Source organism: Salmo salar, chromosome ssa10 (genome assembly GCF_905237065.1).
Source record: "Salmo salar chromosome ssa10, Ssal_v3.1, whole genome shotgun sequence".
In the NCBI taxonomy this organism is placed as follows: Eukaryota; Metazoa; Chordata; class Actinopteri; order Salmoniformes; family Salmonidae; genus Salmo; species Salmo salar.
Window position 1 is genome coordinate 123,200,854 of NC_059451.1, and position 23,704 is coordinate 123,224,557.

At 38.4% G+C, this 23,704-nt stretch overlaps 1 protein-coding gene across 1 annotated transcript in view; it reads left to right on the top strand.

Moving 5' to 3' along the window:
- Positions 1-8,326: 8,326 nt before the first annotated feature.
- The window catches only part of LOC106592222 (mucin-2), a gene marked incomplete at its 3' end in the record, with an annotated part of 31,775 nt that continues 16,397 nt past the window's right edge, over positions 8,327-23,704 (top strand). The window contains 21 exon segments of the mRNA XM_045688771.1: positions 8,327-8,587; positions 8,722-8,784; positions 8,912-9,114; positions 9,319-9,386; positions 10,045-10,159; positions 12,264-12,354; positions 12,572-12,675; positions 12,847-13,063; positions 13,411-13,536; positions 15,223-15,340; positions 15,607-15,745; positions 17,310-17,417; positions 17,775-17,844; positions 18,110-18,247; positions 18,528-18,692; positions 20,320-20,414; positions 20,683-20,809; positions 21,291-21,394; positions 21,654-21,805; positions 21,982-22,031; positions 22,151-22,251. Coding sequence (XP_045544727.1) covers positions 8,518-8,587; positions 8,722-8,784; positions 8,912-9,114; positions 9,319-9,386; positions 10,045-10,159; positions 12,264-12,354; positions 12,572-12,675; positions 12,847-13,063; positions 13,411-13,536; positions 15,223-15,340; positions 15,607-15,745; positions 17,310-17,417; positions 17,775-17,844; positions 18,110-18,247; positions 18,528-18,692; positions 20,320-20,414; positions 20,683-20,809; positions 21,291-21,394; positions 21,654-21,805; positions 21,982-22,031; positions 22,151-22,251 — 2,424 coding nt within the window.

The following is a 23,704-nucleotide window of genomic DNA, read 5'->3' on the forward strand; positions in this document are numbered from 1 at the left end:
TCTCAGACAGGCTGCTTCTTGGTTGGAATTTTCTCAGGTTTTTGCCTGCCATATGAGTTCTGTTATACTCACAGACACCATTCAAACAGTTTTCGAAACTTCAGAGTATTTTCTATCCAAATCTACTAATCATATGCAGATATTTGACTCTGCCCCCGAGAAGTAGGCCGTTTAACCTGTTGGGGATCTTATCCCGATATCGGGATTCATTGTCAAGAGACCACGGCGGGAAATTCAAAAACTGCAAGAATCTAATAATTTCAATTTCTCAAACAATCAACTATTTCTCACAATTTGAAAGATAAACATCTCCTAAATCCAACCACATTGTCCGATTTCAAAGAGGCTTTACGGCGAAAGCATAAAGTTAGGTTATGTTAGGAGAGTACATTGAAAATAGCTGTGTGTAATGTTTTGTCAATTCAAACACAGGCGTCACCATAAGCGGATAACCAGCTAGAATTATACACCAACCTTTGACAATCTTCCTCAGATGACACTCCTAAGACATTATGTTACACAATACATGCATTTTTTGTTCCATCAAGTTGATATTTATATCCAAAAACAGCATTTTACCGAAGCGGTGAAAATCAGATTTTTTTTCTCTCAAATGCTTCCGGTGAACAACGTTACAAATCACAAAATTACTATTCGATAACATTGGTAAATTATATTATTGTCATTCAAATATTCATAGTTTAACATTTCGTAAATGCTACTGCAATGCCAGATTTCAAAATAACTTTACTGGGAAATCACAATTTGCAATAAACCGGGTGCTGTGCTAAGAACAATAGGCTAGGCTATACAGGTTAGCACCATATGTAACCATGTAATATCAAAATTACTATTGTCAATATTCCCTTACCTTTGATTATCTTCATCCATTGGCACTTCTAGAAATCCCAGGTCCACTACAAATGTGGTTTCTTTTGACAAAGTTCATAATTGATGTCCAAATAACTCCAAGTTGTTCCATGTTGTTAGCGCTTCGGTAGGCTACTAAAAAGTAGCGCGGGGGGAGTCACGGCGAAAAGTAAAAAAAAATAATCTATTTACATTGTTCAAACATGTCAAACGTTGTTTAGCATCAATCTTTAGAGCCATTTTTAACGTGAAACATCAGTAATGTTTCAACCCGACCTCTCCTGTGTCTTGAAAAACGTCTTTGAAAAATGTATCGCATCACATGATTGCGCAGGTGCAGCCAATAATGAAGTGACGACATCCCAGGGAGGTCAACTTCTCTTCATTGCCATCCGGTCTCTGTTCATCATAGACGCTTCAAACAACTTTATAAAGATCGTTGACATCTAGTGGAAGCCGTAGGAGTTGCGAAATGAATCCTTTCTCACTATGGTATCTATAAAACAATGACACTAAATAGTACAGTCACAAAATTCAAAATTTTTTTTATCTATTTTTCACAGGTTTTTGCCTGCAATATGAGTTTTGTTATACTTACAGACACCATTCAAACTGTTTTAGAAAATTCAGAGTGTTTTCTATCCGAATGTGTTAATAATATGCATATCCTAGCTTCTGAGTTGGTGTAGGAGGCAGTTAAAAATGGGCACATATTTTTTTCAAAATTTCTCAATACTGCCCCCGAGCCTCAACAGGTTAATTTGGGTACGTTTTTCATCCGGCCGTGAAAATACTGCCCCCTATAGCGAAGAGGTTAACCTGTTGGGGCTAGGGGGCAGTATTTTCACGGCTGGATAAAAAAACGTACCTGATTTAATCTGGTTACTAATCCTACCCAGTAACTAGAATATGCATAAACTTATTATATATGGATAGAAAACACCCTAAAGTTTCTAAAACTGTTTGAATGGTGTCTGTGAGTATAACAGAACTCATTTGGCAGGCAAAACCCTGAGACAGATTCTGACAGGAAGTGGATACCTGATGTGTTGAATTACCTTTAACTCAACCTTTTATACCCTCGGGTAAAATGGGGCCTTTCCGTCATGCTGACATGCTCTCTGAGCTCCCTGGGGCATGGCTAGTTATGAGGCAAAGTATCATCATCACTATGATCTCATTAGAAATCCAAAATCACATTCCCATCTTAACAAAGATATACTCTTCATCCTTGATATTTCCTACACAACGTAAAGGATGTAAACCTGATATACACAGTGTGAAACCTCTTCAAGTTACAATGTTTCCGTTATAACGTCTGTATCACAAAATAGACATACATTTTCCATATTCCATCTCTCATCATCCCCCCCATTCAAATGTTGAAATATTTTGTCCCAGAGTTCATTGTTGGATGTTGACGTTTTTGGGTAGCAAAACCTTCTGTAACAAAGGTATAGTTATTTCCCAATACTGTCCCCTCCTGCCTAATTTTCAACCGAGTGTTAAAACCTGTTGGAGCTACGGGGCAGTATTTTCACGGCCGGATAAAAAATGTACCCGATTTAAACTGGTTACTACTCTTACCCACAAACGAGAATGTGCATATAATTAGTAGATTTGGATAGAAAACACTCTAAAGTTTCTAAAACTGTTTGAATGGTGTCTGTGAGTATAACAGAACTCATATGGCATGCCAAAACCTGAGAGGATTCCATGAAGGAAGTGCCCTGTCTGACAATTTGTTGTCCTTCTAGGGCATCTCTATCAAAAATACAGCATCTCTGCTGTAACGTGACATTTTCTAAGGCTTCCATTGGCTCTAAGAAGGCACCAGAAAGTGGAATGAGAGCTCTGCAGTTTCTGGGCGAAAAACAGCAGGAGTGTTTGTGAGTGGTCAGGCAGGGAACACTGACACTGGAGCTCTCGTGCACAAGAGGACTCCATTTTTTTCTTTCTCTCTTTGAACGAATACAACTTTGCCCGGTTGGAATATTATCGCTATTTTATGAGAAAAATCACATAAAAATTGATTTTAAACAGCGTTTGACATGCTTCGAAGTACGGTAATGGAATATTTTGACATTTTTTGTCACGAAATGCACCCGCGCGTCACCCTTCGGATACTGACCTCAACGCATGAACAAAACGGAGGTATTTGGATATAACTATGGATTATTTCGAACCAAAACAACATTTGTTGTTGAAGTAGAAGTCCTGGAGTGCATTCTGACGAAGAACAGCAAAAGTAATCACATTTTTCTAATAGTAAGTCTGAGTTTGGTGAGGGCGAAACTTGGTGGGTGTCAAATTAGCTAGCTGTGATGGCCGGGCTATGTACTCAGAATATTGCAAAATGTGCTTTCACCGAAAAGCTATTTTAAAATCTGACACCGCGATTGCATAAAGGAGTTCTGTATCTATAATTCTTAAAATAATTGTTTTGTATTTTGTGAACGTTAATCGTGAGTAATTTAGTAAATTCACCGGAAGTTTGCGGTGGGTATGCTAGTTCTGAACATCACATGCTAATGTAAAAAGCTGGTTTTTGATATAAATATGAACTTGATTGAACAAAACATGCATGTATTGTAAAACATAATGTCCTAGGAGTGTCATCTGATGAAGATCATCAAAGGTTAGTGCTGCATTTAGCTGTGGTTTTGGTTTTTGTGACATATATGCATGCTTTGAAAATGGCTGTGTGATTTTTTTTGGCAGGGTTCTCTCCTGACATAATCGAATGTTTTGCTTTCGTTGTAAAGCCTTTTTGAAATTGGACAGTGTGGTTAGATTAACGAGAGTCTTGTCTTTAGCCTCTCTGGGCTAGGCGGGACGAATTCGTCCCACCTACGTAACAGCCACTTGAAGCCTGTGGCGCGATTTTCAAAACCTTAAAAATCCTATTACTTCAATTTCTCAAACATATGACTATTTTACAGCTATTTAAAGACAAGACTCTCGTTAATCTAACCACACTGTCCGATTTCAAAAAGGCTTTACAACGAAAGCAAAACATTAGATTATGTCAGCAGAGTACCAAGCCAGAAATAATCAGACACCCATTTTTCAAGCTAGCATATAATGTCACAAAAACCCAGAAGACAGCTAAATGCAGCACTATCCTTTGATGATCTTCATCAGATGACAACCCTAGGACATTATGTTATACAATACATTCATGTTTTGTTCAATCAAGTTCATATTTATATCAAAAAACAGCTTTTTACATTAGCATGTGACGTTCAGAACTAGCATACCCCCCGCAAACTTCCGGGGAATTCGCTAACATTTTACTAAATTACTCACGATAAACGTTCACAAAAAGCATAACAATTATTTTAAAAATTATAGATACAGACCTCCTCTATGCACTCGATATGTCCGATTTTAAAATAGCTTTTTGGTGAAAGCACATTTTGCAATATTCTAAGTACATAGCCCAGGCATCACGGGCTAGCTATTTAGACACCCGGCAAGTTTAGCACTCACCATAATCATATTTACTATTATAAAAGTTTGATTACCTTTTGTTGTCTTCGTCAGAATGCACTCCCAGGATTGCTACTTCAATAACAAATGTTGGTTTGGTCCAAAATAATCCATCGTTATATCCGAATAGCGGCGTTTTGTTCGTATGCGTTCCAGACACTATCCGAAATGGTAAAGAAGGGTCGGCGCATGGCGCAATTCTTGACAAAAAATTCTAAATATTCCATTACCGTACTTCGAAGCATGTCAACCGCTGTTTAAAATCAATTTTTATGCAATTTTTTTCGTAGAAAAGCGATAATATTCCGACCGGGAATCTCCTTTTCGGCAAACAGAGGAAAAAATCACAAAGACGGGGGCGGCCAGGTCACGCGCCTAAGCCCAGAGTCCCTTGATCGGCCACTTGAGAAAGGCGATAATGTGTTTCAGCCTGGGGCTGGGATGACGACATTCAGGTTTTTCCCGGGCTCTGAGCGCCTATGGACGACGTAGGAAGTGTCACATTAGAGCAGAGATCCTTAGTAAAAGATAGAGATGGCAAAGAAGTTCCAGAAATGGTCAGACAGGCCACTTCCTGTAAAGGAATCTCTCAGGTTTTGACCTGCCATTTGAGTTCTGTTATACTCACAGACACCATTCAAACAGTTTTAGAAACTTTAGGGTGTTTTCTATCCATATGTAATACGTATATGCATATTCTAGTTACTGGGTAGGAGTGGTAACCAGATTAAATCGGGTATGTTTTTTATCCAGCCGTGTCAATACTGCCCCCTAGCCCTAACAGGTTAAAATGGTGTAAAATAGTCATATGTTTGAGAAATTGAAGTTATAGCATTTATGAAGTATTTGTATTTCGCGCCACATGATTCCACTGGCTGCTGACTAGGTGGGACACAAACGTCCCACCTTGCCCAGGGAGGTTAACGTATCAAAACCGCCCCATCCTTCTCCTCTTCTGTGAGGAGAAGGAAGAGGGTCTGGTAGTTGTCAGCTTTTTACCAACCCGATGTGAGGCCTTTGATCCTCACCCAGGAGAGTCATGACAGTGCCCCTCTGGTGGGTTCAACCTTGGAAGGATTCTGCAAGTTGCAACCCACAATAAAAGTGACCACTGGATGTCCCGGTTGTGGATCATCGTTGCGGTCCCCCTCTGGTGGTTTACCCTGGTAGGATTTCTGCAGTGGTAGAAAAAGTACTAAATTGTCATACTTGAGTAAAAGTAAAGATACCTCAATCGAAAATGAGTCAAGTAAAAGTAATAGTCACCCTGTAAAATACTGCTTGAGTAAAAGTCTAAAAGTATTTGGTTTTAAAAATATTTAAGTATCAAAAGTAAATGTAATTGCTCAAATGTACTTAAGTATCAAAAGTAAAATTAAAAGAAAATATCTTATCAAATTCCTTATTTTAAGCAAACCAGACAGCACAATTGTATTTTTTATTTATTTACGGATAGCCAGGGGCACTCTCCAAAACTCAGACATTATTTACAAATGAAGCATTTGTGGATAGTGAGTCTGCCAGATCAGATGCAGTAGGGATGACCAGGGATGTTCTCTTGATAAGTGTGCGAATTGGAGAATTTTCCCATCAAAATGTAAAAGTACTTTTTGGTGTCAGGGAAAATGTATGCAGTAAAAAGTACATAATTTTATTTCAGAATGTAGAGAAGTAACAGCAAAAGTTGCAAAAATATGAATACTAAAGTAAAGTACAGATACCCCCCCAAAGTATTTTTACATAAGTACTTTACACCAATGGTATGTATAATGGTGTGTTTCCCTACAATAGCAGATGTTTTTTTATGGTATTTTGTGATGGATGATGAATAATGGTGTGCAAGGGAAGGGGATACCTAGTCAATAGCAAAACTTAATGGATTCAACCAAAAAGTGTCTTCTGCACGTTATGCGGAACCAAAGAGTTGGTGTCCTTAATCGACGTCCGGGGAGCAATTGTTGTTGGTACCCTGCATCGAAGAGCTGTTATTTAGCTAACAGATTAAATGGCTGATATTTAAAATGTAGAAATATAGAAACTTGTGCTTGCTTATTTAATTAAAATGCAACTTTCAAAAACCTATTCCCCTTGTTTGGCTTACTGTAGAAGTGCACAAACAACGTCTTTAAAAGATTAGCTTTAAAAAGATGTACCCCCTACTCTGTTATATCTGAAGAATCACTACTCTGTTCTATTTTAAGTATCACTGTTCTATCTGAAGTATCACTACTCTGTTCTATCTGAAGTAGAAATAGTCTGTTTTTTAAGTGTCATTGCTCTATCTGAAGTATCATTACTATATTTTATCTGAAGTAGTACTGCTCTGCTCTATCTGAAATATCACTACTCTATCTGAAGTATCACTGCTATGTTCTAACACAACAGACATCCTGTTAGTACAAGTATAGCTCTGAAATATGTCAGTGAATTATAATTGAGCTGAGCTTGACACCTCATCTTCTACTGCGTGACTGTGTAGTGTGTTCACCAAGAGCTGATGATGAATTGTAAATAAGTTGCTAAGTCAATATTTAGTCATGTCCTGTTAATGCTTCATTAGCGATCTGAGAACTTAGAAATGACGGAGCGGTTGAGTTGATGTAACAACATTCCCTCCAACCAAAAACAAATAATCTGTAGACACAACCCAACGCTTGAACAACTGTAGGACATCTATGATGCGTCCCAAGTGACACCCTTTTCCCTATATGGTGCACTACTTCTGACCAGAACACTATGGAGGCTAGTGCGTAGGGTGCTATTTGGGATTGATCCTACAACTTTGTGGTCCAGTAGTGAGGCTTGGCTGTGAAGCAGACTGTGTCCCTAATAAGAATAACACAAACTTTCATCCCTCTTTTCCGAGAACAGGCCATGAAACATGACAAATTAGTAAACCACAATTGAAGTTTTAAAGGTTTATTTGAACATCTTTGTACATATGCAGAACATACATAAAATGTGATGTCATACAATATATTAAAAAACCAGGTAAAACCTTAAAATCAGCATAAACAGATGGACAGCGCATCATCAATTAGTCATACAAAGGCCCGACTCCTTCATTTGAAAAATAACTAAACGGCAGCCCCGTCACTTGGTTTGCTATTAAAGCTGAGGGATAGGGCTGGAGAAATGTAGCCACTCAACCACGTCTATGGTATAAATGGCTGTAAATATCACAGACTGGCCCTTTAAAGATTAATGAAAGATTCTGTAGAATGTTGATGAGTCTGTCCATTCATCACAGTTTAGATAAGGGTTTACTGTAATCAATATGTGCCCAAATGGCACCCTATACCCTATACCATACACAAAGACTCTGTTCAAAGGTAGTGCACTAAACACTGAATGTACAAAACATTCCTAATATATAGTTGCACACCACCTTTTTGCTTTCAGAACAGCCTCAAATCGTCAGGCCATGTACTCTACAAGGTGTCGAAAGCGTTCCACAGGGATGCTGGCCCATGTCGACCCCAATGCTTCCCACAGTTGTGTCAAGTTGGCTGGATGTCTTTTGGGTGGTGGATTATTCTTGATACACACGGGAAACTGTTGAGTGTGAAAAACCCAGCAGCGTTGCAGTTCTTGACACAAGCCGGTGCCCTGGCACCTACTACCATACCCCGTTCAAAGGCACTTAAATCTTTTGTTTTGCCCATTCATCCTCTGAAAGACACACATACACAATCCATGTCTCAATTGTCTCAAGGCTTAAAAATCTTTCTTTAACCTGTCTCCTTCCCTTCATCTACACTGATGGAAGAGGATTTAACAGGTGACATCAATCAGGGATCATAGCTTTCACAAGGAGTCTTAATGTTCTGTACACTCATTGTATAGGGAACACTTTTGGGATGTACCCTACTTATCAGGAATATCGATAGTTACCTAGGGATTATTATGATTAATACATTACACAATGTCAATGACAGGTAATCCTACCTCTGACAGACAGACAAACAGAACAATGCTAACACCTAAAGTTTGATCAGTCCCCTCCTTAGATACAGAATCAACTATCCCAGCATCATCAAGGTACTTCCTTGAGTGTAGTAGTTTAAAAGCAGGCACCTGGTGCCTCACAGTATCAGTAGGAACAGGGAGAATATCTGTTCAGGTGGACCAGGAGGACTCGTTAGAAGAACCATCATGGCACTCCAATGGGTGAAGCCGTGGATCGCTCTCGTCTTCGGACTATCTGCTGCACATTCTAACACTGGTAAGAAAAGACAAGACAAGATATGATGAAATACAATTTAATATCACCTTTGGATAACCCATGTAGCATAGTTTAGGAACTAAAGAAGAGCTGGATTAGAAGCAAAATAAGACTTGTTCCCTGTCTATTTCCAGTTATGATTCCAGATATGACTTCCATTGGGAGTCTATATGATTCCAAACTGCAAATCTTATCAGGTAATTTGTGTTGTTGAATATATTTCACCTAATATTCAAATATCTATATTCTACTGTACTGTTATACTATACATCTTATATTCAGACATGGATGGTGCAACTATACTGTACATTTCCCCCCATGCAGCAGGAGTGAGTCCCACTCATAACGGGCAGGTCTGCAGCACATGGGGTAACTACCACTACAAAACCTACGATGGAGACTTCTTCCAGCTGCCCTACACCTGTAACTACGTGCTGTCGTCGTTGTGTAAGAGCAGCAGTGGCTACGAGGCCTTTAACATTCAGCTGCAGCGCGGGGAGGTAGATGGGCTGCCCACCATCACCAAGGTATTCCTTTGTGATCAGTCTTTTAATTATTTTTAAATTTCACTATTGATTAATTGTTTTAAATTTCACTATTGATTAATTGTTTTTAAATTGCACTATTGATTAATTGTGTTTATTGCTCTATGATCTTAATGTAAGGTGACCTTGAGGGTCCTGAAAGGCGTCTGTCAAATAAAATGTCCTACCGTTATTATTATTATTAAGGTTTCTTTGAAGCTGGATGGAACCTTCGTGGAGCTGGCCAACGGTAACGTCAGCGTCAACGGATTAAAGTGAGTTCCCAGTCTAGTCAACAATGGATCTCAGATGTGTAAAACCATTGGCTCTTAGATGTGTAAAATATATAGTAATACAGGAAGCAAATGATACGGGTATGTTATGTTATCACGTAACTACATCCAATGGGATTAATTTTATTCAGAGATCAAACTTTTTTTTGTTTCGTTCAATTGCATTTATCATATGTAGGAAAAAAAAGAATGGGAAGTATTTTATTTTTCACTTCACTTGCATTCAGTTGCTACTTTTGCATAAAGACTTGAGGTAAAATTCAGAATTTAAAAAAATGGATGCAGTGCTGCATCATCATTTAACTCTCCTTGAGATCAACTTTTTGCTGTATTAATAATCTACATAATGTCAGTTTCAACGAGCAACAGTGAGTTCATCAGCGATCTAAAATCATTCATTGTACAGCATTCAGAGGTAAAATTCATATTCTGAAGTTTAGTTGATGTGCATTTACAGATGAAAGTTATCAAGCTGAAATTCCATTTGATGAAATCCTACTGTATACAGACATGTTTACCTAGTACAGTCTCAATAGGGGAGGAAGAAAAATACAAAGAAAATACTTTAAAGGACAATTTCGACCCTTGTTGAAATACCGACTCTCCTCTCTGATGAACACTTTATTGTTTGTCCCCCTAGGGTCACCATACCATTTGGTCAGTTTAACATCTTCATTGAGAGGACTGTTTCCTATGTGAAGATCACAGCCAAGCTGGGGTTAGTCGTCATGTGGAATGAAGATGATTCCCTCTGGGTATGTGTTCAGTATGCTTACTCATTTCCATACGTCTTCTGTTAAACTACAGTGATATGTGGTTGTTTCACCTGCTTTGGTTCAATACACTGATTTTAAATCATTCTGGATGAGAGTGTCTGCTAAATGTCAAATGTAAATGTGATGCTTTGGTGCAATATTCTGGTCCTGATGAAAACGGTCTGTAGTTAGCTAGTGACTGTTGGGAACATCAGTGTTAGAGGAACTGTTGGGATAAGAGTGGGAACATCAGTGTTAGAGGAACTGTTGGGATAAGAGTGGGAACAGAGTGTTATTAACCACTGATGGGACAGGACAGACCAATAATCAATCTACCTCCTGGGTTATATTTCTGCACGGTGACATACAACATTCTTACATTAAAAGTTGTTTTATTCAGTCTAACGATCATACCAACAGTTGTGGTCTCTTTAGTAAGGCCACAGATTTGCAGGTAAAGTGATATTAGAATAGGCTTTGCTCCAATCAAGGATGTGGACCAATGTATTTCCTCCAACAACCCATCATCTAGGCTTCAGTGAAAAAAACTCAGAAAATTGTTGTCCTAAATGGCACCCTATTCCCTTTATAGTGCACTACTTTGGATTAGGGCACATAAGGCTCTTGTTGAAAGTCGTGTACTATATAGGGAATAGGGTGCCATTTGGTGGGGACAGTATGGAAGAACATATTATTTTAATCAGTTCCAGAGTGTGATTAGATCAGAAGTCACGATATTGTCTCAATATCTATTGACATTGCAGTGAGTAAATACTGTATGTATCATCGTTCCCCTTCGTGTGTACGTAAATAATCCCAGTGTACTCAAACATCCTAACCTCAGACTAAAACTAATTTGCAAAGCAGACAGACCAGTTTCCAGACAACTCACATTCAATTTAATGAGGAAAACATCATGAATATGATGCTTCATTTATTATTATTCTAAATGCACGCAGGAAAATACAAAACAACATGTTGAGAGTTTAAAAGGTTTTAACAGCATGATGAGATTTTAAAAGTTTTTAATAACATGATGAGAGTTTAAAAGGTTTTAAAGGGAAGAGTGCATGTGCAGGAGAGGTAAAAACAGAGTGGATTGTAAGACACCTCCCCCTTTCAGATGTTTATAGAACACAAACCAACAAAAAATAGAATCCTGATTATTAAAACGGAGAAACAAATAGTTGGGAAGATTCATACAGTGAATGTATTTGGTATTGATGTTCAGATCCTATCCATTTCATGTCAGACCAGAATAAAACTACATTGAAACAGGTTTCCTATTGTAGACATATTGTAGACGTGATCCCTAATCCACATAATTCACTTTAATGAACAACCACTTGGGTATACAATACATTAAACATTGAATAATATTAGCAAAGTCCTGGGCACACTTTTGTATTTGTTTTAGGTATCCTAATGCTCTGTATTGATCCTATCTGTACATACCTAACCTGAAACACAGTGCCTGTTTTGTGCTCACATTCCACTCCTTGTACTCAGCATCATATGCCAAACATAGGTATATCAAATCAAATTCTACTGGTCGCATACACATATTAAAAAGATGTTATTGCGGAAGTAGCGAAATGCTTGTAACACAGGTACAAGGAGTGGAATGTTAGCATAAACTGACTGGTACCCAGGCTAGAACAAGGAGTGGAATGTTAGCATAAACTGACTGGTACCCAGGCTAGAACAAGGAGTGGAATGTTAGCATAAACTGACTGGTACCCAGGCTAGAACAAGGAGTGGAATGTTAGCATAAACTGACTGGTACCCAGGCTAGAACAAAGAGTGGAATGTTAGCATAAGCAGACTGGTACCCAGGTTAGAACAAGGAGTGGAATGTTAGTATAAACAGACTGGTACCCAGGCTAGAACAAGGAGTGGAATGTTAGTATAAACAGACTGGTACCCAGGCTAGAACAAGGAGTGGAATGTTAGCATAAACAGACTGGTACCCAGGGTGGAACAGTTGATGCATGTGAAATGTCAGTACATATGAACTGCTGTAGCTGCATGGCCAGCTAGCTGTATGTGTAATCTACATATTTGCGATGCATTAACCCTCAGTTATCTTCCATTGGTATTATAGGTGGAGCTGGACTCAAAGTTCCAGAATCAGACTTGTGGGCTGTGTGGAGACTTCAACGGAGTCCAGATTTACGACGAGTTCATTAGTCATGGTAAACAAAATCACCAAATGTCTTAGAGGGGCGGATTACGCTCCTGTTCTGCTTATGAATGTATAGGTTCAATCTATGGGTTAGGAAGGGGTTATAAAGTATTTTTCTAGGTACCATTTTAAGAAAGGGTTATCAAAAACACAAAACACATGATGACAGAGACTGTTTGTTAGGGGAAATAAACAGCTAAGATAAAACTATGTTTATTTTCCTACAGGTGATCATCTGAAGACAATCGACTATGGTGATATTTGGAAGATGAATGGCCCAACAGAGACCTGTACAGAAATCCCTGGTCACACTGAACAGTGTGAAGAACAGGTATTTACAAGCCTAGATCTGAGCTGAACATTTAAGATTTCTAATTCATTACATTTAAACATGACTGTTAGTTTAAAATATCAATATCAACATCATCATGGCTGACATTTGATCAGTTCATTATCCCTCTATGTTGCCTCTAGTAATTCTTCTTCTTCTTCATCCTTTCAGACCGAACTTTGTGAGCAGCTTCTCACCAGTCTTGCCTTCAGTAGCTGTAAGGACCTGATTGCCACAGACTCCTTCATCAAGGCCTGTGCAGAAGACATGTGTCACTGTGGCAACAGCAGCAGCAGTTCCTGCGCCTGCCCCACCATGTCCGAGTACTCCCGCCAGTGTGCTCACGCAGGGGGGAAACCCCAAGAGTGGAAGACCGACCAGTTCTGCAGTAAGGGAATCTATTTTGCATATCCTTTTTGTTTTCATTTTGGATTGTTTGTTTGTATTTCTCTGTTGGTAGTTTTGATGTGGGATGGGAAAAAATTCCTCAGCCAGAGCTTTGTTGTAACTCAAAGTAAACACTTTTGACATGCAATAATGCTTTGCCTTAGGTAATCTATAGTGTCTTCTTCTTTGACATGCTAGTATTTACATTTATGTGACTGAAAACTGAGGAGCAAATCCCAATTTTCACTTAGTCTTCCAATGATTTCAATAGAAGAATATGTGAAAATGTGAAATAATGAAGACTCAGAAACAGATATGTGACCAGGGTTATTTGTCTGTGTTGAGCAGTGAAGACGTGTCCTTTAAGCATGCAGTACCAGGAGTGTGGTAGTCCCTGCACTGATACCTGCTCCAACCCAAAGAGGAACCAGCATTGTGAGGAACACTGCACCGACGGATGCTTCTGCCCTGCTGGTACATGCACTCATTTACTGAATACAACATCATATGTCAGCTATGTAACTATTTTAAAGTAGCTGAACAAAACATCATATGTCAGCTATGTAACTATTTTAAAGTAGCTGAACACAACATCACATGTCAGCTATGTAACTATTTTAAAGTAGCTGAATTCAACATTATATGTCAGCTGTGTAACTATTTTAAAGTAGCTGAGTACAACATCATATGTCAGCTATATAACTATTTTAAAGTAGCATTAAAAATAAACAAATGCAATCTCACCGACGGATGCTTCTGCTCTGCCGGTACTGCACACTCACTGATTTTAACAGAGATGAAACCAAGTCTCAATTTTCTCAAGTCCTAAGCAAGTCTCAAGTCTTATTTTTCGAGTTAAGAGTCAAGTCCCAAATAATAGTGGGTAAGTACCAAGTAAAGTTCAGTGATTTTGGCCCCACATTTTACAAACTGCACCCCCCCCTCCCAGACAGGTTTACATGCGCAAGATGACAAATCGAGTCATACAGCTCAAGTCCAAGTTAAATTACGAGTCATAGATGCTCAAGTCCAAGTCTACTGGGAAGTGTTTTACTTTTTGTCAAGTCTCAAGTTGCAACATGACTGGAGTCAACATCCCTGGATTTTAAACCAGGAAGACTGTATTAAAACTCATAATGGTTACGTGGCTATTTAAACCAGGAAGACTGTATAAAACCCTGATATCAGTTATGTGGCTATTTAAACCAGGAAGACTGTATAAACCCTGATATCAGTTATGTGGCTATTTAAACCAGGAAGACTGTATAAACCCTGATATCAGTTATGTGACTATTTAAACCAGGAAGACTGTATAAAACCCTGATATCAGTTATGTGGCTATTTAAACCAGGAAGACTGTATAAAACCCTGATATCAGTTATGTGGCTATTTAAACCAGGAAGACTGTATAAACCCTGATATCAGTTATGTGGCTATTTAAACCAGGAAGACTGTATAAAACCCTGATATCAGTTATGTGGCTATTTAAACCAGGAAGACTGTATAAAACCCTGATATCAGTTATGTGGCTATTTAAACCAGGAAGACTGTATAAACCCTGATATCAGTTATGTGGCTATTTAAACCAGGAAGACTGTATAAAACCCTGATATCAGTTATGTGGCTATTTAAACCAGGAAGACTGTATAAAACCCTGATATCAGTTATGTGGCTCTTTAAACCAGGAAGACTGTATAAAACCCTGATATCAGTTATGTGGCTATTTAAACCAGGAAGACTGTATAAACCCCTGATATCAGTTATGTGGCTATTTAAACCAGGAAGACTGTATAAACCCCTGATATCAGTTATGTGGCTCTTTAAACCAGTAACAGGTTAAAGGTTACATAGATTGGAAGAGTAGCCTTATTGTAGGACTGGAGATTTCATTATTTGACAAAAGTTCTGCAACAGATGTACCGTAGTAATTAAGATATTGAACTACATGGATCAATGTATTTTATGAGATAAGGAAGGACTAAATTCATTGAATGTCATTTATGGGATCAGGTGACTAAATATATTTAATGTAATTTATGGGATCAAATTACTAAATGTAATGTATTAAATGTAATTCATGGGATCAGCTGACTAAATGTAATGTATTGAATGTAATTCATGGGATCAGGTGACTAAATGTGTTGAATGCCTTTCTCATAGGAACCGTGTTTGATGACATCACTCAGACTGGCTGTGTAGCTGTGAACCAGTGCTCTTGTCTCCACAACGGACAAACTTACCAGCCTGGACAATCATTCTCAAGAACATGCCATGAATGGTAAGAGCTGCATTGTGTTTATATACACTGAATTATTGTGTGTGTTGAGGCGGATGTGTTGAGGCGGATGTGTTGAGCTGGATGTGTTGAGGCTAAAATGGATGTGTTGAGGCTAAACTGGATGTGTTGAGGCTAAACTGGATGTGTTGAGCCGGGTGTGTTGAGGCGGATATGTTGAGCTGGATGTGTTGAGCTGGATGTGTTGAGGCTAAACTGGATGTGTTGAGCCGGATGTGTTGAGGCTAAACTGACTGTCTCTCTATTAGTACCTGTAACCAAGGCCAGTGGAGTTGTGTGGATCTAGATTGCCCAGCTACCTGCTCCATAGTGGGAGGTTCCCACATCACCACCTACGATGAGAAAGCCTACACCTTCCATGGAGACTGCTCATATGTCCTGTCCAAGGTAAGGATCTAACCTACTGTATGGAGAAATACTGAATAAAAATGTGATTTTTTTTCATACAAATTCACAGTGATTCAATTCAGATTCCATGTCAGTTGGCAGTAATATGACTCCATGCTGACACGTACTGTATGTTTAGTAGATTTAACTCCTAACTCGCTAGCGAACATGTACTGGCCCACGAACGGGCCACATCAAGCATAGGTTGCGGCTGACAGCTGGCAGTCACTTGCATTGGAGGTGCTTATAGATACCATTGCTATCACTATCCATATTAATCTCATAAATAACATCAGACTTTTCAATCAAGTTGAATCATAATGTACAGTGCCTTCAGAAGGTATTCACACCCCTTGAAATTTTCCACATTTTGTTGTGTAACAAACACTAAACAAGGAACAACTACCCACAAATCCCATAGAAAAACACCCCTCTTAAATAGGACCTTCAATTAGAAGCAACGAGGAGCAGCTGCTTCCTATTGAAGGTCCACCCAATAAACATCACATAGAAATAGACATACTAGAACTAACATAGAAATAGACTAATAAAGAACATAGCCCAACAAACCCGGAAACACTCTAAACAAACACCCCTCTTAAATATGAACATAGCCCAACAAACCCCGAAACACTCTAAACAAACACCCCCTGCCATGTCCTGACCAAACTACATTAACAAATAACCCCTTATACTGGTCAGGACGTGACACAAATACAATACAAGACATTACTGAGTACCACTCTTCATATTTTCAAGCATTGTGGTGGCTGCATCATGTTATGGCTGCTTCATGTTATGAGTATGCTTGTAATCATTAAAGACTGGGGAGTTTTTCAGGATAAAAGATAAACAGAATGGAGTTAAGCACAGACAAAATCCTAGAGGAAACCTAGTTCAGTCTGCTTTCCATCAGACACTGGGAGACAAATTCACCATTCAGCTGGACGATAACCTAAAACACAAGGCCAAGTATACACTGGAGTTGCTTACCAAGATGATATTGAATGTTCCTGAGTGGCCTAGTTACAATTTGAACTTAAATCAGTTTTAAAATCTATGACAAGACTTGAAAATCGCTGTCTATCAATGATCAACATCTAACTTGACAGAGCTTGAAGAATGTACAAAAATAAATAATAGCAAATATTGTACAATCCAGGAGTGCAAATCTCTTAGAAACGTACCCAGAAACACACACAGCTGTAATCACCGCCAAAGGTGATTCTAACATGTATTGACTCAGGGGTGTGAATACTAATGTAAATAAGATATTTCTGTATTTCATTTTCAATAAATTAGCAAACGTTTCTAAAAACATGTTTTCACTTTGTCATTATTGGCTATTGTGTGAAAAAATATATGTTTAATCCATTTTAAATTCAGTCTGTAACACAACAAAATGTGGAATAAGTCAAGGGGTGTGAATACTTCCTGAAGGAACTGTAATTCCCTAGAACCGAAAGTAGGCAAGTAGTAAGTAGTGTGTTACAAAAAATTAGTTCCCTTAACTTTACTGTCATACCATAACTTAACTGTCATACCTTGTACCAATTGTCCCCAGCAAACCAACAAGACTGCTTTCACAGTCCTGGGTGACATAGTGAAATGTGGGAAGACGGACATTGAGACCTGCCTAAGATCTGTAACCCTGGTGACTCCAGAGTCCATGGTAAGTTAGCCTTTCTGCAGTGACACACCCACCTGATAGTGTCATATTAAAATATATCAACATCAAACCATGTTGTATATGTTCAGGGGAAAAAAGCTCAATGTTGAGACTTCTGCTGCTGTCAGTGACTCGTATCACCACTTCAGGGTTGGAGTAAATTCCATTTAAATTCCAGTCAATTCAGGCAGTCCACTGAAATTCCAATTCCAATGCTCTTCATTGTTTTTTCAGTGAGGAACATTTGGAATTGGAATTAGGTTTACTCTCTGAATTGACTGGAATTGACTCCAACCCTGTTCCACACTTCTTATCACCAGTGGAGTTGTTTTTACTCAAGTTGTAATTTGTCACTTGCAGATTATCGTCATCGAGGCCAGTGGAAAGGTCTTTGTCAACAAGATGTTTTCTCAGTTGCCGCTTTTCATGGGTGAGTGACTGATTGATGGCTGCTTGAGAAAAGGGATACAGAAATGTGATATCTGTCTATTTTTTTGTAGTTATTAATCAGTATAAACGTATGTTTGAAACCCTTCCCGTGCAGTACGTACCGTACCAGAAGTTGTCTCTTTTTATTGTCTTTCTTTCCTTGTCTAGCAGCATGTAACACCATAAGCATCCCACAATAGGGAAGTGGGAGCTAAAAGTTCATGGTAAACCAGATTGTGACTAGAACTTGTGTATATTTTCCACAGCGGATGTAAAGATCTTTCAGCCCTCTACGTTCTACATCGTTGTGCATACCTCTTATGGGCTCCGACTAGAGGTGCAGATAACACCTATAATGCAGGTCTACATCGTAGCTAGCAGTTCACACAAAGAAAAAACCCAGGGTATGTTTCTCTCTGTTCATTTAACGTCTTTGTGAAAAGATAAGCGTTTTTGGGTCTTTGAAAAGCGCTATATAAATCTCATGCATTATTATTATTATACAAGCTGATTGGTTATCAAACTATTGTTAATGTAATGTGTGTCACTATACCAGTTGTTTGAGGGGTTCGGTCAAACCTCACCTGAAACAATTATTAATAAACTAATGATACTTGATGTATTGCATCTTTAGTCAATTTTAGTTCAAACCACCTGTTATAATGTTTTGTACCTCTTATCCAGGTCTTTGCGGAGACTTTAACAGCATCCAAGCTGATGACTTCAGAACCATCAATGGACTCGTGGAAGGAACCGCTGAATCATTTGCCAACACGTGGAAGAACAAAGCAAGCTGTCCTGATGTGGCACAGAGCTTTGAGATCCCATGCAGTCTGAGTGTAGAGAATGGTACTCCTTCAACCTCTTTATAACCTCTCTGGGGTATGTGGGACGTGACCGTCCCACCTGCGGGACACACTATTCAACAGCCAGTGAAATAGCAGGGCGCCAAATTCAAAACAACAAAAATCTCATCATTCAATTTTCTCACACATACAAGTATTTTACACCATTTTAAAGATAATCTTCTCGTTAACCCAACCACATTGTCTGATTTCAAAAAAGGCTTTACGGCGAAAGCATAGCATCAGATTATGTTAGGACATCACCTTGACAAGAAAAACCACACAGCCATTTTCCAAGCAAGGAGAGGCGTCACAAAAACCAGAAAAACAGCTAGAATTAATCACTAACCTTTGATGATCTTCATCAGATGGCACTTATAGGACTTCATGTTACACAATACATGTATGTTTTGCTCGATAAAGTTCATATTTATATCGAAAAACCCCATTTTACATTGGCGTGTAATGTTCAGAAATGTTTTGCTTCCCAAAACTTCCGGTGAATTAGCACATCAATTTACAGAAATACTCATCATAAACGTTGATAAAATATTAAACTGTAATTCAAAGAATTATAGATACACTTCTCCTTTATGCAACCGCTGTGTCAGATTTAAAAAAAACTTTACAGCAAAAGCACACTTTGCAATAATCTGAGTACAGCGTTCAGACACAAAACCAAACTCGCCATTTTGTGGAGTCAATAAAACTCAGAAATAATATTATAAATATTGACTTACCTTTGATGATCTTCATCAGAATGCACTCCCAGGAATCCCATGTCCACAATAAATGTTTGTTTTGTTCGATAAAGTCCATAATTTATGTCCAAATACCTCCTTTTTGTTCGCGTGTTGACTACTCTAAATGCAGGAAACGCGCGATAATGTCACGACGAAAAGTCAAAAAAAGTTCTATTTAGATTCGTAGAAATATGTCAAACGATGTATAGCATCAATCTTTAGGACGTTTGTAACATAAATCTTTAGTAATATTCCAACCAGACAATTCCAATGTCAATTCCAATGTCACTCACGTGAGTGCGCGCCTCTGAGCTCATGTCATTTTCTCACTCATCTGACTCCAGGCCCTCTTGTTCGCTCCATATTCACAGTAGAAGCATGAAACAACGTTCTAAAGACTGTTGACATCTAGTGGAAGCCTTAGGAAGTGCAAAATGAACCCTAAGTCACTGTGTACTGGATAGGGAATCACTTGAAAAGGGTTAGGGTTAACCCTAACCCTAACCCACCCCACAGACACTGTAGCTTCGATAGAGAATCAAAAGAAGAACTTCAATTCTTAGACTTTGCACTTCCTGCTTGAATTTTTCTCAGGTTTTTGCCTGCCATATGAGTTATGTTATACTCACAGACATCATTCAAACAGTTTTAGAAACGTCAGAGTGTTTTCTATCCAAATAGTCGTAGAAAAAGGATCACTCTGTTCATAGATCAGAGTTTTTTTTCTAACTAACCATTTCAATTGTTTCATTATGTTTCGGCATAGAGAGCCTTTATCAGAACCTTGGAATACTTCTTGGGGCTTACACTTACATATGTCTACTGAGATGCCTAGATTTTTTTCTTTGTACTTTGTGAAATGTTGCTAAAATCTCATATGTTTTACAGAGAGATATGCCAAGCACTGGTGCTCGATGCTGTCAGATCGTGCAGGAATATTTTCCCAATGCCACACTGAGATCAACCCAAATTACTACAAGGAAGTAAGTGTGATGATGTTAATTAGTCAATTGCTCTTTAATTACAGAGTTATCCCAAAAGCTCTATGAATATATATTTAAACAATTATTTAAGAAGTTCTATATCAAAATGATATAATATTAATTTTATTTATCTCAAAACATCTAATCAGATTTGTATGATACTATTGTCCTGTGCTTGTGTGTGATTTCAGAAAACAGTAGTTTTCTTCATTAACACATCTTATAACTGAACCTTCTTCTTCTTCTGTTTCTTCTTCTCTCCCTATAGATCTGCCTATATGACAGCTGTAACTGTGAGAGGAGTGAGGAGTGCATGTGTGCTGCGGTCTCCTCCTACGTCCATGCATGTGCTGCTGCAGGCGTCCTGCTCAGTGGATGGAGAAACACCACCTGTGGTAAGATAAACATCAGATACTGAATTTAATTATTTATTTATTAATTAAAGAAGGGTTTCCCCTTTTATTAACCCACAGTCTCCAGGGTTTACCCTCCTATTTACCCACGGTGTCCAGGGTTTCCCCTCCTATTAACCCACGGTGTCCAGGGTTTACCCTCCTATTTACCCACGGTGTCCAGGCTTTGCCCTCCTATTTACCCACGGTGTCCAGGGTTTAACCTCCTATTTACCCACAGTGCCCAGGGTTTACCCTCCTATTTACCCACGGTGTCCAGGGTTTACCCTCCTATTTACCCACGGTGTCCAGTGTTTACCCTCCTATTAACCCACGGTGTCCAGGGTTTACCCTCCTATTTACCCACGGTGTTCAGGGTTTACCCTCCTATTTACCCACGGTGTTCAGGGTTTACCCTCTTATTTAAAAACAAAAAACCCAAAACATGTAATTAAATGTTGAATCACCATACTGTTTTCCACAGGGAAGTACTCCTCTAGCTGCCCTGACACGATGGTCTATGACTACACCATGACCAGCTGTGACCGCACCTGTCGTTCACTGAGCCAGCCAGACTTTACATGCCAGGTGCATTTACATGGACAACTCATTTCTATTAATGTAATTTATTTAATATTATTATTGTTATTATTATTCATTTTATTAATGTCTTGTTGTCGTTTTCTTGTTGTTGCTGTTTTGTTGTTGTTGTGTATGTTGTTGTTGTCTTGTTGTTGCTGTTGTTGTTGTCTTGTATCTTCTTGTTGTTGTGGATGTTGTTGTTGTTGGAGGCAAGCCCAAAGTAATTTCCCATCATGGATAAAACATTTTTTATTTAATTGAACAGTTAGACCATGTGTCTGTGGACGGCTGTGGCTGTGCCGAGGGAACCTACCTGAACGACCAGGGAGAGTGTGTCCCTGCCTCACGCTGCTCCTGCTACCATGGAGGCACAGTAGTACCCCCTGGAGAGGTCACCAGGATCTATGGGGTTACTTGGTGAGGACTTGGTTGGCATGTGAAAGAAAGTCTCTGAAACTCTGATGGTTTTCTATGTTGTGGGTCTACTAAAATATTTAGAAATCGAATGTCTTCTTCTGAAGTCTTGGTTTACTGCAAGAGGCATGTTAAACCATGCTTAACCCCCTCCTCTTGTATCCCTCTTAACCACCCAGCTCTTGCAGACAAGGGAAATTAAGCTGTGCTGGAGAACCAAAACAATTATGTGAGTACTCTGAAATTCAGAACACATCTTTATTTGCTAAATACAGCAAATCACTTCACCACTAAGACTCTGTACTTTAGTCCCTACTAACCTATAAAGCCTACTTTTGTTCCCTACAGCCTGTGAAAAACCAATGGGTTTCTTCAACTGTTCAAGTGCAGGGCCCGGAGCCAAGGGCTCAGAGTGTCAGAAGAGCTGTCAAACACTAGACAGTCACTGTGTAAGTCTACAATGGAACATGCCTTACAACATGTAAAAAATATGCCTTACAACACGTTAAAACATGCCTTACAACACGTTAATAAAAACATGCCTTACAACACGTTAATAAAAACATGCCTTACAACACGTTAATAAAAACATGCCTTACAACACGTTAATTAAAACATGCCTTACAACACGTTAATAAAAACATGCCTTAAAACACGTTTTAATAAAAACATGCCTTACAACACGTTAATTAAAACATGCCTTACAACACGTTAATAAAAACATGCCTTACAACACGTTAATAAAAACATGCCTTACAACACGTTAATTAAAATATGCCTTACAACACGTTTTAATAAAAACATGCCTTACAACACGTTTTAATAAAAACATGCCTTACAACACGTTAATAAAAACATGCCTTACAACACATTAATAAAAACATGCCTTACAACACGTTAGTTAAAACATGCCTTACAACACGTTAATAAAAACATGCATTACAACATGTTAATAAAACCATGCCTTACTACACGTTAATAAAAACATGCATTACAACACGTTTTAATAAAAACATGCCTTACAACACGTTAATAAAAACATGCATTACAACATGTTAATTAAAACATGCCTTACAACACGTTAGTTAAAACATGCCTTACAACACGTTTTAATAAAAACATGCATTACAACATGTTAATTAAAACATGCCTTACAACACGTTAGTTAAAACATGCCTTACTACACGTTAATTAAAACATGCCTTACAACACGTTTTAATAAAAACATGCCTTACAACTCGTTAATTAAAACATGCCTTACAACACGTTAACTAAAACATGCCTTACAACACGTTAATAAAAACATGCCTTATAACACGTTAATAAAAACATGCATTACAACATGTTAATTAAAACATGCCTTACAACACGTTTTAACTTCTATGGACTAGGTGGGACGCTAGTGTCCCACCTGCGGGACACAGGCAGTGAAATATCAGGGTGGCAAATTCAAAAACAACAAAATGTCATAATTCAACTTTCTCAAACATACAACTATTTTACACCATTTTAAAAATACACTTCTCCTTGATGTAACCACATTGTCCGATTTCAAAAAGGCTTTACAGTGAAAGCAAAACATTAGATTATGTTAGGAGAGTACATAGACAAAAAATAATCACACAGCCATTTTCCAAGCAAGGACATGTGTCAATAAAACCCAAAACACAGCTAAATGAAGCACTTACCTTTGACGATCTTCATCAGATGACACTCCTAGGACATTATGTTACACAATACATGTATGTTTTGTTCGATAAAGATCATATTTATATCCAACAACAGCATTTTACATTGGCGCGTGATGTTCAGAAAATGTATTCCCACCAAAACGTCCAGTGAATGTGCACATCAATTTACAAAAATACTCATCATAAACGTTGACAAAATATATAAAAATAA